Source organism: Heteronotia binoei, chromosome 6 (genome assembly GCF_032191835.1).
Source record: "Heteronotia binoei isolate CCM8104 ecotype False Entrance Well chromosome 6, APGP_CSIRO_Hbin_v1, whole genome shotgun sequence".
Classification (NCBI taxonomy): Eukaryota; Metazoa; Chordata; class Lepidosauria; order Squamata; family Gekkonidae; genus Heteronotia; species Heteronotia binoei.
The window spans coordinates 150110880-150127287 of NC_083228.1; the positions used below are offsets into that span (position 1 = coordinate 150110880).

Sequence of the window (16408 nt, forward strand, 5' to 3'; positions counted from 1 at the left end):
TTCTGAGGCAGGACTTCACCTCACAGCAAGGGGCAGGCCGGTCTCCCGAGGTGGGAGCTTGGGTGGGGTGGCCAGAGGGGGGAGGCCTGCTGCTTTGCACATGGGCCGTGAGCATGAGTTGCCCGAGAGGACTCCTGCGCTGAGCCAGCCTGAGACACAGGAGCACCAGTCTGGGCAAGGACGACGGGGAAAACGTGACCTTGGCCCTTCTCCAAAAGTGCATTAAAATCTCAGCCGGGCAGTTTTGGTGTGAATTCCATAACAAATCTTGTAGTTGAAAATTCTGTAGATGAGGGAGGAGCTGATGTAGGAAGGTTAGCTGAGAATCCCATCATAAAAACCAAATTAGCAGTTCTGTATCATGGAGGACAAGAGAGGCCAGAAGCGCATAAGTGAACTCTCTGTGTCACACAGCGGCCAGAGGCTCAAGGCTGATGAGGGGCCCAGAAGCCCCCGGAGGAGAGGCAGAAGGGCTCAGGAAGGGGGGTGGGGGGAGGGAAGCATCTCTCCTCTGGACTTGCAACAATGGGTTTCAATTATGGGCAGGAAGACCCCTGCTGAAGGTTGGGGGGGGGGGGTCAGCAGCTCCCCCTCCGGGGAGTTTTCAAGCAGCAGCTGGACAAGGGATGCTCCAGGGCTGGGGTGGCCAACGGTAGCTCCAGATGTTTCTTTGCCTACAACTCCCATCAGCCCCAGCCATTGGCCATGCTGGCTGGGGCTGATGGGAGTTGTAGGCAAAAAACATCTGGAGAGCTCCCGTTGGCCACCCCCCTCTAGGGGGCCGATGCTGCCCTGCGCAGGGGGTTGGACTAGATGGCCTCCGCGGCTCCCTCGGACTCTAGTGATTCCACGAATTACCGGACCCCTCCCCTGCAGCAGCTTCCTGGCTCCAGGCGTCCCCTCCCAGCCCCAGAGCAGAGCAGGGATGGGGCTGGACTCAGAGGAGGGGCAGGCAAGGGCCCAGGGGCTCACTGACAGGAAGGAGATGAGAAAGGCCAGAAAACTTTATTCCGAAAGAAGGGGGGGGGGGCCTTCCTCCTCCTCCAAGCGGCAGCCAGAGGGAGGGGGGGGGCTGAGGCCAGAGCGACGCAAAGGACCGCCTCCAAGCCCCTCCTCCTGCGGGGGCAGAGCAAGGGGGGGGGGTTGTGGCTCCAGAGTCCACTATGCCTCCAGGTGCTTCGTCAGGCGGCGGATCTTCTCCTTCTTGTTCCTGTTGCCGTGCTTCTTCCAGGGCTTGCCGTGGCTGGCCTCAGCAGGGGGGGCCGCCGGAGAATGCCCCCCCCGCACCAGCGCTCGGACGGTCTCCTGCCAGAAAGAGGCCTTCCTTCAGCACCTGGGCTGTCCCGCCCCTCCTGGTGGGCAACAGGGCCACTACACTGGAGTCCAGCGGCAGAAAAGACCCCCAAGAGCTTCTGAGAGCCAAAGCAGGCCCATTTCTCCACAGCTCAGCCCCTGGGAATCCTGCTGGTCTCTACGGGGGGACTGGACTGGGATCTCCCTGGGGGGGACTGGCCCAAAGCCAGCTTGCACAGCAGAAGGGGGGGACTCAGCCCTGGGGCTCCCAGCCCAGCCCCTGGATCACGGGGCCCCTCTGGCTGCCCACTGCCATGTCATGCAGGAGGCGGGTCGGACTGCCAAGAGGCTGAAGGGCAGAGAAGGCAGCTGGGGCAAAGCTCTTCTTCCAAGGGGCCGGGCAGCTCCCTGGGCCCCACAGCCCCCTTCCTCTAAGGCTGCTGGGAAGCAGGACCTGACCCCTCCAGGCACCACGGATCCTGCTGACAAAGTGAATTCGGGTGGGGCAGAGGAAGCAGGGGGCGCGCCCTCCCTCCCCTCTCTCCTGGGTCTCGGGCTGCAGGAAGCAGGCAGGGCCTGGAGCAGGACGTCCTGAAAGCTGCAGCCGGCCAAAGCAGGCAGGGAGGAGAGCAGGAGGCTGAGCGTGCCCCTCCTCACCTGGCCGAAGAAGGCCCTGTCCACCGGGTTGTCAATCTGCTTGGCCTTCGGGTTCCAGCCGGCCGGCGTCTCTGCAGAAGGATGTCCCCCTTTGCCTGCAGCGCCCCTTCTGGGATGCAGCTGGAAGGACTCAGGGACGGCTCCGGGAGGGGGGTGGCAATAGAGCAGCTTCCCCTGCGGAGGGAAGAGAGTCCAAAGGAACCTGCCCAGGCAGACTCACCTGCCCCTTGGCCTTCGAGGAAGCAGAGCCCCTGCCCACCCCACACCCCCACCCAGCAGAGCACAGCTCCCCACAGCCCATGGCAGGCCCAGCGCACACGACCACACCACGAGAAGGTTATTCCTGAGACTCTCCCCGGTTCTTCTCTACGTGTAGACTGGCAGGTATTTCATATATTTCAGCTTTTCCCAAAAGCTTTCAGGAAGTCCCCCTCCCCCCATGGCGTCAACATTCCCAAATATTCAACTCCTAATACTAGAACACAGGCAGTTAAACTGGCAATTCATGTCCTAATTAAGCCCCTTTAACTTGAAATTACAGGTGGGGGGCCTGCAAAGGCTTGTGGAGGGGAAAACTCATTCCCCACATCACCACCACCATCACCACTCCCCCTCTGCCTTTCCCTCTTCTCTCTCCCTCAGAAGTCCCTGCAGCCTCTCCCCCCCGCCCCCGCAACCAACCGACCAGCCCTTTGGTTTCTCCCCCAGCAGCAACTGCCTGCCCGCCCCACTCACCCCCTCCACAGCTTTCCTCCTCCTTTTTATTGACTCCCCACCCCCACCTAGACTGAGGCTTGCAGGCTGAGTGCTACCCGGGAATCCCCCAAACAGCCACGGAGCCCCTCCCATCACAGCCTCACCAGGTCTCAAAGCTGCACACGTGGCCCCCAGGGCTCTGGAGCTTCCTCTGTGCACTCAAGGTTGTTCTACAAACAGAGGTCTTCTCCCAGGCGCACAGAAAACACGCACACACAACCACACACACAGCCCCATTTTGTGGATTTTTTGATCCACACTAGGAGGTTCTTCCAAGCTAGACACAACAGTGCATTCTTCAGCTGCATTTTAGCCCCCCCATCCCTGCTCCAAGAAGTCCCCCAGGACAGCACAGACGGGGCTTCCCTCTTCCATTGCACCCCCACAACCAACCTTTGCTCCTCCAGTCCTGGAAAGCCAGCAGAGACAAACAATTCATCTTCTACAAACAATCTAAACTGCAAGGCAGTGAGGACTTTGGCGGGGGGGGGGGGGAGAGGAATCGTCTCTCCTTGCTTCCCCAAAGCTGTGGGTGCTCCTCCCCCTGGAACTTACGGCCACGTAATCCTTCAGCACGTAGCGGGCGGAGCGGGGCTGGTCCGGCTGTCCATGATCCGTCATGAACCCTCTCATGCCTGCGGGGTAGGGGAGAAGAGAGCCAGACATGGTGAGGCAGGCAGCTCCAGAAATCCTCTCAACCAGTTCAGGGAGGGAAAGTTCCTGGAGGAGGCAAGCTGGCAAAGGAAGCCCAGCCCAACCTCCAAAGGGAGCTGGAATGCCGCAGGCCCTCCCCCCCCCATCCCCAGCCCCGCCTGAGCCCCAGAAGCAGGGAAGGGTCCAGTCTGGTGTAGTCGGGAAGTGGGCGGACTCTTAACTGGGGGAATGAGGTTTGATTCCCCACTCCTCCACTTGCAGCTGCTGGAACGGCCTTGGGTCAGCCAGAGCTCTCTTATCTGGGAGAACCGGGTTGGATTCCCCACTTCTCCACTTGCAGCTGCTGGAATGGCCTTGGGTCAGCCAGAGCTCTCTTATCTGGGAGGTTTGATTCCCCACTCCTCCACTTGCAGCTGCTGAATTGGCCTTGGATCAGCCAGAGCTTTCTTATCTAGGAGAACCGGGTTGAATTCTCCACTCCTCCACTTGCAGCTGCTGGAATGGCCTTGGGTCAGCCAGAGCTCTCTTATCTGGGAGAACCGGGTTTGATTCCCCACTCCTCCACTTGCACCTGCTGGAATGGCCTTGGGTCAGCCATAGCTCTTATCTGGGAGAACCGGGTTTGATTCCCCACTCCTCCACTTGCACCTGCTAGCATGGCCTTGGGTCAGCCAGAGTTCTGGCAGAGGTTGTCCTTGAAAGGGCAGCTGCTGTGAGAGCCCTCTCAGTCCCACCCACCTCACAGGGTGTCTGTTGTGGGGGAGGAAGGTAAGGAGATTGTGAGCCGCTCTGAGACTCTGATTCAGAGAGAAGGGCGGGATATAAATCTGCAATTCTTCTTCTTCTTCTTCATCCAGGACAGAGCAGGGCGCCTCTGAGCCCAGGCAGCAGCCACTCCCCGCCCATGAGGACATCCAGGCCGGAGCTCTTTTTTTCCCACGCAAAATCCGTGGAGAAGACGGGCTCTGGCTTCCAGCTCTCCTCCTCTCCCAGCACTCCCCCATTCGCTCTCTCCCAAGGAACTCTCAGCAGAGCCCAGTTCTCAACATCAACCATGGGAAGGGCGGGGGAAGGGAGCAGGGCTTCTGCACCAGCCTCACGACTCACATCCGTAGGCCGTCAGGAGCTCCTCTGATGTCGGCGGCCGATGGGCCTCCTCATCCTCCCGGGGCCGCACAATGTTGATGCTGTAGGTCGCCTCTAAGACGTGGCGTGGGATCCGCTGGCAGACGTGGCCAAGTGAAGGAACCAAACCTAGGCTGGCGGGGGGCGGGGCGTGGAGACAGCCCGCCTTCTCCATACGGGAGCAGCCCCTCCCCCCAGGGGTCCACCCCCCGCCCCCCCTTTCTGCAGCCTGCAGCTCCCTGGTCCTGCCACCTGGGAAGGGGCTGCTGTTTTCTGATCTTCCACACTTCAGGGCCAGAACAGACCCAGCCAGAAGCCCAGGCAGCTGCAGCCCTCCCCCGCCCCCCAAGCTCACTCTGAGTTGGCAAGGGGGCTGAGGCTGAGCTGGGGGGCAAGGCAGCCCCGCGGAGGAAGCAGCAGCAGAGGGGGCCTGGGACTCCCTCCGCCACTCACGCCCAGCTGCTCTGGGGCCCTGCTTCACCCCGCCTCCCTTGACTCACCTGGCTGCCTCCCCCCTCTCAAAGGCCTCCAAGACGCAGCCCGGTCTTCATGCCTTGCTGTCCTCTCCCTTTGGGAGTCTGAGTGGCTTTCTGCCTCTTTCCCTTCCTCTCCCCACAACAAGCCCCCTTGTGAAGCAGGCGGGGCTGAGAGAGTCCAGAGAGAGCTGGGACTGGTCCAGGGTCACCCAGCTGGGCATCAACCCCCCCCCCCCAGTTCTCCAGATTAGGGCCCACCACTCTTAACCACGACACCCAGGCCCGGTCCTCTGCCATCCTGGCTGGTGCTCCCCCGTTCAGGTCTGCATCACAAGCACCCCCTTTGCTGGAGAAGGCTCTCCCCTGGGCTCTCTTTCCTCCTACAAGGCCGCTGCTCCTCCAAACTGAGGCTTTCCCCCTCTCTGCATAACCCAGCTCAACTGCCCCCTCTCGGGTCAAGCCGCAGCCCCGCCAGTCCCTGAGACTGCCCAGTGGGCCCCTCACCTGCTTCGCTTGCGTGCCCTCCCAACCCCCCCCCCCAAAACAAGCAATACGAAAAGGATATGAGAGAGACGGGGGGCAGGTGGTCCCGCATCTGGTCGACGGGCAGGATGCCGCTGCAAACCATCTCGGCCTTGGTGGCCACGAAGGAGGGGAGGACGAGGCCCGGGCAGTCACAGAGGCAGAGCCCGGCCTCCACGTACAGCGTCTGCAGGCAGAGACAAAACAGGACGACTGCGAGAACCAGACCCAGGAGGAGAACCCGCCCCCTGCCCCGCCCAGCCATACCTGGAAATGCTTCGTGTGACCCGGCGTGGCTGACACAGACACCTTCTTCCTGCCCAGGATGGTGTTGATGGTCGAACTCTTGCCCACGTTGGGATAGCCCACCTAGGACGGAAGGCACCACCACGCTGCCTCAGCTGAGGCTGACCCTGCCCTCCCCACTCCCGGCTGCAGCCAGTGACCCCCACAACCAGCTCTTGAGCACGAGAAGACCACACGATCTAAATGGGTTGAGTCTTCTGACTCAGAGGCCTCTCCCCTGCGTCACCCGCTGCACTACTCCTTCCTGTGGGCAAAACACTCACCAGCCCCACGGTGACCTCGCCCTCTTTGACCTTCTTCCCAGTGTGGACCGTTCGGAATATTTCCAGCAGTTCATCTCTCTGCACGAGACGGCTGCTGTTTTGGAGGGACCGGCTGGGCTGGATTCCTGGCCCGAGGGCCTCAGCACAGCTAGTCCGCTTTTCCTGGTAGGACCCAACTGGGGTCTGGCTCTCTGCTGCCACCTCCTCCTCCTCCTCCTCCGAACAGGTCAGCCAAGCCTCCTCCTCACAGTCCTGGTACTCTTCACTGTCCTCGTCTGTGCTGCTCTCCTGCTCTCCTCTTCCAGGTGACCACAAGGAGGGAGAGCTGGGTCTCTCTGGTGAGGGCTGCTGCTCCTTCTGGCTGGCATGCTCAGCATTCCGGCCAAGAAATTCTGCCGCCTCCACCAAGGAATAGGAAACAGAGAGTGGCTTAGAAAAGATGGCTGTGATTACTAAGAGCCAGCACGGGTTTCTCAAGAACAAGTCATGTCAGACTAACCTGATCTCCTTTTTTGAGGAAGTTAATATCTTGCTGGATAAGGGGAATGCTGTAGACATAGTTTATCTTGATTTCAGTAAGATTCTACATACTGTCCTTATTGACAAGTTGCTAAAATGTAGTTTGGATCCTGTTGCTGTTAGGTGAATCTGTAACTGGTAGAAAGATCACACCCAAAAAGTGCTTGTGAATGGTTCCTCATCCTCTTGGAGAGGAGTGACAAGTGGGGTGTCTCAAGGATTTGTCCTGGGGCCTGTTTTGTTCAACAGCTTTATAAATGATTTGAATGAAGGAATACAGGGAGTACTTATTAAATTTGCAGATGATACTAAATTGGGAGGGGCTGCAAATACAGTAGAAGACAGAAATGGGATACAGGATGATCTTGACAGGCTGGAAAACTGGGCTAATACAAATAAAATAAATTTTTACAGGGATAAATGCAAATTCTGCATTTAAGTAGAAAAAATCTAATGCATCGTATAGGATGGGAAAGACTTGTCTTGACAGTAATATGTGCAAAAAGGATAGGCGTCTTAGTGGACCATACACTGAACATGAGTCAACAGTGTGACGCAGTAGCTAAAAAGGCAAATTCACTTTTAGTTTGTATTAACAGAAGTATAGTTTTCAGATCACATGAAGTGATGATATCACTGTACTCTGCTCTGGTTAGATCTCACCTAGAGGATTGTGTTCAGTTTTGGGCACCACATTTTAAGAAGGATATAGACAAACTGGAAGGGGTCCAGAGGAGGGTGATGAAGATGATGAAGGAGCTGGGAATGTTTAGCCTGGAGAGGAGGCGGCTGAGAGGTGATATGATCACCATCTTCAAGGACTTGAAGGGCTGCCTATAGAGGATGGTGTGGAATTGTTTTCTCTGGCCTCAGAAGGTCAGACCAGAACCAACGGGTTGAAATTAAATCAAAAGAGTTTCTGGCTCAACATTAGGAAGAACTTCCTGACCGTTAGAGTGGTTCCTCAGTGGAAGAGGCTTCCTCCTCGGGAGGTGGTGGGCTCTCCTTCCTTGGAGGTTTTTAAGCAGAGGAGAGGCAAGCCACCTGACAGCAATTCTGATTCTGTAAATTAGGCAGATCATGAGAAGAAGGGCAGGAAGGGTTGCATTAGTGCTTCCTCCTTGTGGCCCTTTCTTATACACCCAGGGAAATGCCGATTGCCACAGAAATTTCTCTTCAGGCCAGGCTGGCAAGGGATCCTGGAGGTTTTTCCATGGAACAGGGTCACTGGTATGCATGTGCGTGCGGGAGGCATTTGTGAATTTCCCTCCCCATCTCCGCCCGCCTGTGCAGTGGCTAAGCAAGGCGTTCCGAAGGCTACCTTAGAGGCCAGCTCTAGCCGCCTCCCCTCCGCCAAGGCTGACCAGAAGACCACCTTCACCCCTTGGCCCTCAAAGTAGCGCGCCCAGGCAGCCCGCTGCCCCTCGCTCAGGAAGTCGGCCTTGTTGAGCAGGAGGAGGGTCTCCTTCTCGGGGCCCAGCTCTTTCACGTAGCACTCCTGGGAGACAGAAGCAGGAGAGAACCTCCATCAGCCCCCCATCCTGGACGGGCAGACAAACACCCCCCCTCCCCACTCAGGCAGGGGCCAGGCCTCTCTGGCAGAGCCTCGGCCTCTCCTTCCTGCTCCTCTGCAGTCAGCAGGGCTGGTCCATGCAGCTCCCTCCCTCCCTTGCCCAGCATCCGTCTCCTCCCAGCCTGCCCCTGGGAGGGCTAAAGGGTCAAGGCCAGGGCCTCTTCCTTCACCTCAGGAAGGGACTCCTACAGGACCCCAGCTGGCCTTCCACGCCCAGAGAAGCCTGCCCCTTCCCCAACCCTGAGAATATGGGAGGGGGGGGGGTTGTAGAGATGGGGTGGAAACCGTTTCCCCTCCGCAGCTATCATCTATAGGCAGTGGGACTCCATCCTCCGACCCCTCCAGCTCTCTCTGAAAAGGTCCCCTTGCCCCATGGGTGGACCTTCCCTCCCTTCTGCCCTCTGGGCTGCTGGAGAAGGGCACTCTTAGGGCAGCCAAGCGGCAAAGGGAGAGCTTGACAGACAGCAAACTGCACAGAGGCACTCATCTTGGCAAGTAGCCATCTGGGTGCATGAGAAGCAGGCTGTCCTGCTGGGGAAGCGTGAGGATACCCAGACCTGAGGAAGACCCAGCAGGAGATGAAGGAACAACTCCAGGAAGCCACCGGGGCCCTCCAGCTGCAAGAGCTAAGAAAGGCTGCCGACGACGGGAGGTCCATTGGGTCCTCATAGGTCGAAAGTGACTGCACTTCACACACACACACCCGCACACACTGCCCTTGTGTGGTGGCCTTCCCACTTTCATAGCATGAAAACCTTATTGCCTTAAAACCTCATTTGTCTTAAAATTAATTATTACGATACTCTACACATTTAGTTCAAGTTTCAGAAATTGACAGAAGATCCAGTTTTATCACGTTCATTCATTCTGTACAGCTAATTTGCACCTGTCTTTATTTGCTTAGCAGCCCCGTGGCACAGAGCGGTAAAGCTGCAGTACTGCGGTCTGAACTCTCTGCTCACGACCTGAGTTTGATTCCGGCAGAAGCTGGATTCAGGTAGCCGGCTAAAGGTTGACTCAGCCATCTACCCTTCTGAGGTCGGTAAAATGAGCACCCAGCTTGCTGGAGGGAAAGTGTAGAGGACTGGGGAAGGCAATGGCAAACCACCCCGTCAAAAAGACTGCTGTGAAAACGTCGTGATGCGACGTCACCCCAGAGTCGGAAACGACTGGTGCTTGCACAGGGGACCTTTCCTTTTCCTTTATTTGCTTACTTCTACTTATTCGTGCCATAATTTGCCACCCTCCGAGTCAGTTCTCAGGGCAGCCACCCCTATCCTGGCTGCAATTCCCTCCTGGAATCCATTTCGGACTCCTCTTGTAAAGCTGCTGCTTCTTCTGCCTAATGCGGCCGCATCACGTATTCCAGGGCAAGGAATGGAGGGGGAGGGGCATTGGGAGAAGCATGCACAGAACAGCAGCCTTGGGGGGGGGGAGGGAGATGAAGAGGAGCACAAGCTCACCAAGTCAGGGCACCGGAAAAGCAGGGGGTTCCTGGCATCCACAATCTGCACCACCACATCGCTGCAAGAGAGAATGGAGGGAGCTGCCCTCTTCCTTCGCCCTCCCCGAGGAGTGGCAGCTGAGCAGAAGGCACCACTCACCAGAGCTGCCTAGCTATTTGGAGCAGGGAGGGGGGAGTGCCCCAAGGAGTCATGTGGCCTTTCTGCCACTCCCCCCCCCCCCAGCAGCCCCTGCCTGTGCTGTGTCCCTGGAAAGGGACTTCTGATTGCAAAACACTGGGCAGGATTCCCCCCACACACACACCTCCCACAGCTGCTACCAGCCCCTCCCCCTCCCACCACCTGAGAACAGGGAGGGGTGGCCGGTTGCCGTATGGAAAGAGCATCACCTTCGCTCAAGGACTCGCCAAAGCTGCCGCCAGAATTCCAGATTTCGTTCAAACGGAGTCAAAATGAGCTTCTGTTCTTCCTCTAAACTTGAGCGTGGCGAGGAACAGATCAGATTTGAGAACTGTTATTGCCCATGAACCAGAGAGCTCATCTGCACGGCTGTTTCGGGAGTGACTCTGACAACAGCGCTCTGCAGCACCAGCAGCCTTCGTGCCCACAAAGAGAACTTAAACAGCAGGCATGCACTGCGGATCGGGGCCTCTGCCCCACGCCAGGCAAAGGGAAGAGGATGCTGCAGGCGGAGGGGCGCCCCAGCCCACCAGGGGAAGTGAGTGGAGCCTGAGCTTGGGGGAGAAGGCAGCAACAGCAGGGGGTCAACAGAGCCCTGCTTTGGAGCAAGTCAGGCGCCCTTTCAAGGTAGATAGACCAGGGCAGCCTGCAGCAAGGTCCCCGTGACCCACCAGCAGCCTTTCTTGCCCACGCCCCAATGTTTCAAGGGAATAGTTCAGTACTTTTAATTTTTCATAAGAGACTTGACAGCTGTTCTTCACCCTGCCGAAGAAGAGGACCCAACCCAGAGAGGTGCTGCTGACTCCCCCAGGGCTGCAGCAGCCAACCTCTGTCAAGCCAGCTGTCCCAGAGGCAGAGTCCAGCATTTCTCCTTCCCACCCCAAAGGCCCCTTGAAAGCAACAGGCATGTTCCGCAGAACCTACACCCAGATGCAACTGTCCTGGCAGGGAAAATGGGCCGTGATACTTCTCACGTTGCAAAATGAAACGGCCAGAAATGGTTGAGGCACACTCACCAGGCCAGCTGCCGCCTCCACTCCAGAAAGCTCTCTCTTTCCGCCTGGTCCAGCAGCTCAGGGCTGGTTTGCTTGTCCCAATATGGCCTGCAAAACCAGCCAGAAAAAAATTCCACTTCACTACTGCCTCTCTCTTTAAATCTCCAGCACAAGTGAGACCAGAAAAGGTATGTCTGTGTTGAAATGGCATCAGCGGCATCCAACTCCACAGCAGGAATCCACAGCATCCCAATGGACCAGAGGGCCTTTCTGCATCCAGGGCAATGTGCACACACCAAAGAGCTGCTACTTAAGTCAAGGAGGAGCTAGAGGAGAGCCCAAAGGAACTTGGCAGAAATTAGAGGAGACGACGACGATGACATTGGATTTATATTCTGCCCTCCACTCAGAGCGGCTCACAATCTCCTTTCTCTTCCTCCCCCACAACAGACACCCTGTGAGGTGGGTGGGGCTGAGAGAGCTCTCACAGCAGCTGCCCTTTCAAGGACAACTACGAGAGCGATGGCTGACCCAACGCCATTCCAGCAGGTGCAAGCGGAGGAGTGGGGAATCCAACCCGGTTCTCCCAGATAAGAATCTGCGCACTTCACCAAACTGGCTCTCTCAGGAAAAAAGCAGGGAGGAAGGGCTTCTCTTATGTTCTTCTGTTCCTGGTTATAAGGCCCTCCTTCCATTTCCTAAATAGGTCTTTTTTTTCATTCTCAAGTCCTGTTAATGGAGCCACCTTGGCTTAAGCTCCTCCCGTATTCCCTTCTCATAAGAACCAGCCTATAAAATGGTGTTTTTAAAGTCCAGTGCCCAATGAACCCTTTGGAGGACTAAGCATCACAGCCCAACTTTTCCCAATTTCAGAAACAGAGATGTGGATCCTGAGCTGGGGAGGTGGGAGGGGACAGCAGGGGAGAGACAGAGCCCTGCTTTGGAGCAAGTCAGGCACCCTTTCAAGGAAGATGGACCGGGGCAGCCTGCAGCACAGCCCCCCTGACCCGCCAGCACGTCCCAGTGGAAGCATATCTGTTTCAGAGCTTATACTTAAGTCAAGGAGGAACGAGAGGAAAGGTCAAAGGGACTTTGCAGAAATTAGAGGGAAAAGGCAGGGAGGAATGGAACTGCCACCCTTCTCAAATATTTCCATTCCAAAGCAGATGTGTGGAGAGAGGAGAATTATTCAATTATCTGCAAACATTTGGCAGAGGAAAAAAATCACACTGAACAATCTGTCAGGCGTGACTTGTAGCACACTGCACAGTGCAAAAGAACTGCCTGGACGGGGTGGATAATCTCCTCTTTCAGTGATGTGAAAACCCACAAAAACAGTTGGAAAAGAATGCGGAAGGGGCTCACAATGGCAGAATGCTTGCTTTGGTTGCAGAAGGTCCCAGGTTCTGTTGTCAGCAGGATTAGGGAGCAGAGGATGCAGCAGACCTCCAGCTGGGGCCTTAGAGAGTGAGTGGCAGGGCAAGGAGACAACACCAACTAGGACATGACCGGACTCAGTTCAAAGATGCTTCATGTGGGTGCATCTAGCGCTAATCCCATGCTACAGGAAGCGCCCTTATTCATACAGTACACAATACTCCTCTGTAAGCAGTGCATCTCTCACACTCAAATCACACTAAGAGAGACAAAACAGATGTCTACATGCGTGCCTAGGGAAATATGTAACTTTTTTCTCAATCTGAATTGTCTTCCTTTTTTCTCTTTATGGGTCCTATTAACAATGCAGCTGTAACTCAGACCGTGATCTGCCTTGAATCTCAACAAGGAAGCACACACACACCCATGGAATGGCAAAGGAGCTGTGTGGGGGGGAGGCAATTTAGATCTGGGAAACAGAGCAAGGAGACAAGAGCTTAATGCCCCACAAATCATTTGCTGCTCCCTTACATAGATGACTGGGGAAGGCAATGGCAAACCACCCCCAAAAAAGCCTGGCATGAAAACGTTGCAAAAGCAACGTCACCCCAGAGTCAGAAACGACTGGTGTTTGCACAGGGGACCTTTCCTTTCCTAAATAATCCTTTCCTAAATAATCTACTGCCCCCATCCCAGTTGCTTTTAGTCATTTAAAGACATCAAGACCTCAGTCATAGATTTCCTGGTGTAACATACAGCTGACCTGATCAAAAAGTCGCATTTTGACTACATCACGTATCAAGTACCCCTGACCTCTTCTGTTGCTGATCCTCGTGACTCAAGAGAATCAGGCACAAAATACTGGGATGTGGGCAAGGGCACAGAATGCGAAGCCCCAGCTGAATGCCGCCAAGAAACAGACTCACCGCCGTGGGATACGCAGGAACTGTTTGTTCTGCTCATGAAGCTCATGGACCTCTTCAGTCTCTTTGGCTGTCAAAAGGCCGGTCCGAGCCTCAGCAGGAACAAGCCTGATATTCAGTTTTTCTGCAGAGAAAGGCAATGTGGGAAAAGGGAGGCGGGGTGTCAGTAGGAGCCCAAGATCCAGGATCTGGCCCCCAGCTGTTCAAAGAACTCACCAGCCACAAATTCAGTGCCAGCCAGCTCAGCCGTGGCCAGGAAATCCTCCAAGGAGCTCTGCTCAGTGATAGACTGAACGTTGAGACGGCTCCAATCGTAGCCATCATTTAATTCACTTGTATGGAGCTGTTGGAAAAGAAAGTCCAAAGGGTACAGGCACTCAGCAAAGCCATCAGAATTGTTCTGCTTCAGGGCTGGAAGGCTGGCTTCTCCACACAAGCCAAAACGCCCTACACAGCCACCCCACAAAACATGGTGGAAACCCAAACCGTGGATGCAGGAAGAGCTATAAGGCAAGAGCTGCCACCCTGGTCACAGGCAAGGCTGCTGGGCCTTCATCAGCTGGACAAAGCACAGCAACTCCACAGGGCTGTTTCGCTGAGCTACCAAACACTCTACAGGCCCACAACTATTAATAAGAGGGCTGCCTCTCTTTCCCTCTCTGATTAACACGTGGAATTCACTGCCACAAGAGGTGGTGGCAGCTACAGCTACATGCACAGACAGCTTCAAGAGGGGATTGGATAAACAAATAGAGCAGAGGTCCATCAGTGGCTATTAGCCATAGTGTATTGTTGGGACTCTCTGTCTGGGGCTGTGATGCTCTGTATTCTTGGTGGTTGGGGGGGGGGCACAGTGGAAAAGCTTCTAGTGTCCTGACCCCACTAGCGGGGACCTCCTGATAGCGCCTGTTCTTTTTTGGCCACTGTGTGACTCAGAGTGTTGGACTGGAGGGGCCATTGGCCTGATCCAACAGGGCTTCTCTTATGTTCTTATGGGACACAGAGTGTTGGACTGGAGGGGCCATTGGCCTGATCCAACAGGGCTTCTCTTATGTTCTTATGTGACACAGAGTGTTGGACTGGATGGGCCATTGGCCTGATCCAACAGGGCTTCTCTTATGTGACACAGAGTGTTGGACTGGAGGGGCCACTGGCCTGATCCAACATTGCTTCTCTTATGTTCTTTTGTGACACAGAGTGTTGGACTGGATGGGCCATTGGCCTGATCCAACATGGCTTCTCATGTTCTTATGTGACACAGAGTGTTGGACTGGAGGGGCCACTGGCCTGATCCAACATGGCTTCTCTTATGTTCTTATGTGACACAGAGTGCTGGACTGGATGGGCCATTGGCCTGATCCAACAGGGCTTCTCTTATGTGACACAGAGTGCTGGACTGGATGGGCCATTGGCCTGATCCAACAGGGCTTCTCTTATGTGACACAGAGTGCTGGACTGGATGGGCCATTGGCCTGATCCAACATTGCTTCTCTTATGTTCTTTTGTGACACAGAGTGTTGGACTGGATGGGCCATTGGCCTGATCCAACATGGCTTCTCATGTTCTTATGTGACACAGAGTGTTGGACTGGAGGGGCCACTGGCCTGATCCAACATGGCTTCTCTTATGTTCTTATGTGACACAGAGTGTTGGACTGGATGGGCCACTGGCCTGATCCAACATGGCTTCTCTCATGTTCTTATGTCTGGGGCAGTGATGCTCTGTATTCTTGGTGCTTGGGAGGGGCAACAGTGAGAGGGCTTCCAGTGTCCTGGCCCCACTGATGGACCTCCTAATGGCGCCTGGGTTTTCTGGCCACTGTGTGACAGAGTGCTGGACTGGAGGGGCCACTGGCCTAATCCAACAGGGCTTCTCTTATGTTCTTATGTGTGACACAGAGTGTTGGACTGGAGGGGCCACTGGCCTGATCCAACATGGCTTCTCTCATGTTCTTATGTCTGGGGCAGTGATGCTCTGTATTCTTGGTGCTGGAGGGGGCACAGTGAGAGGGCTTCCAGTGTCCTGGCCCCACTGATGGACCTCCTAATGGCGCCTGGGTTTTTTGCCCCTGTGTGACGCAGAGTGCTGGACTGGAGGTGCCATAGCCCTGATCGACGTGACTTCCCTCATGTCCTTATGCCCCTTCCGCGTCGGGAGCCCAAGAGCGCGCTGCTGTCCTGGGTGAGTCAAAGGCCACCCGCTCCTGACCCCGCCTCCCAGGGGGCTGCTTCCCTCTCCGGAGGAGGGATCCTTCCTTCGCCTGCGCTGCAAGGAGCTCGGCCTGGCTCAGCGGCGCTCGCCCCTCCCCGAGAACCCCCGGCCGGCTGTGCAGATTTCTTCAGCTGAAGACCTTACCCATCCGGCGCGGCGGCCTCCTCCTCCTCCTCGGGGCTGGCTGCGGTCCCGGATGAGCGCCCGGCCCAGCCCCGCCGCAGCCGCCGCCTTCTTCTTGCCCATGCCGCCGCCACTCGGGGGAAAGCGGGCCCGGCCCACCGCGCTTCCGGGCCACGTGGGGCTGCTCGGCCAATAACACTAAGCAGCTGGTCCGTCACCGGTGAGTATCCGGGTGGGACGCCGCGTCTCCGCCATGTAGTTCCGGACACCTTCGTTCCTGCGCACCAGGGGGCGCCAGACGCCCGGAGATGATGGCCGCTCCTCGGCGAGAATGGGCGCCCCGGCTGCTCCTCCACACTGTCGATTGCATTGGATTATTCTGTGCGATTCGCGTTGAGTCCCAATGCGACAGGCAGACGTCACGTAAATGAAAATATACTCCATTAAGTGTCACTTGCAGAAAAGGGCAACTAGAATGATTAAAGGGTGGAACACTTTCCCTATGAAGAAAGGTTAAAACACTTGGGGCTCTTTAGCTTGGAGAAACGTCGACTGCAGGGGGACATGATAGAAGGTGACAGGAGTATGCATGGGATAGAGAAGGTAGAGAAAGAATCCTTTTCTCTCTTTCTCACAGTACAAGAACTCGTGGGCATTCAATGAAATTGCTGAGCCGTCGGGTTAGAACGGATAAAAGGAAGTCCTTTTTCACCCAAAAGGTGATTAACATGTGGAATTCACTTCCACAGGAGGTGGTGGCGGCTATAAGCAGAGACAGCTTCAAGAGGGGATTGGATAAACATCTGGAGCAGAGATCCATCAGTGGCTATTAGCCACAGCTTATTGTTGGAACTCTCTGTCTGGGGCAGTGATGCTCTGTATTCTGGGTGCTTGTGGGGGGGGGCACAGTGGGAGGGCTTCTAGCCCCACTGGTGGACCTCCTGATGGCACTTGGTTGTTTTTTTGGCCACTGTGTGACATAGTGTTGGATT

The 16408-nt window shown here is 56.0% G+C and overlaps 1 protein-coding gene across 1 annotated transcript; it reads right to left on the reverse strand.

Moving 5' to 3' along the window:
* Window positions 1-986: 986 nt before the first annotated feature.
* On the reverse strand, window positions 987-15539 carry LSG1 (large 60S subunit nuclear export GTPase 1). Its single transcript, XM_060242793.1, has 14 exons — window positions 15383-15539; window positions 13299-13529; window positions 13086-13206; window positions 10804-10890; window positions 9997-10083; window positions 9608-9668; window positions 7893-8069; window positions 6053-6451; window positions 5751-5852; window positions 5527-5670; window positions 4468-4591; window positions 3262-3341; window positions 1951-2124; window positions 987-1305 (listed from the first exon to the last, which is right to left on the reverse strand). Exons 1-14 carry the CDS (start codon window positions 15537-15539, stop codon window positions 1162-1164), a joined length of 2088 nt encoding a protein of 695 aa, XP_060098776.1. The 3' UTR covers window positions 987-1161.
* Window positions 15540-16408: the final 869 nt, after the last annotated feature.

Excerpts from the sequence above, each read along its gene's own strand:
- LSG1 (XM_060242793.1), bottom strand. The coding sequence starts at position 15,539 with ATGGGCAAGAAGAAGGCGGCGGCTGCGGCGGGGCTGGGCCGGGCGCTC. Across the intron at positions 5,671-5,750 it reads GTCACACGAAGCATTTCCAG|ACGCTGTACGTGGAGGCCGG; the intron begins GTATGGCTGGGC and ends CTCTGCCTGCAG. Across the intron at positions 4,592-5,526 it reads ACCTGCCCCCCGTCTCTCTC|GTCTGCCAGCGGATCCCACG; the intron begins ATATCCTTTTCG and ends TCACTTGGCCAC.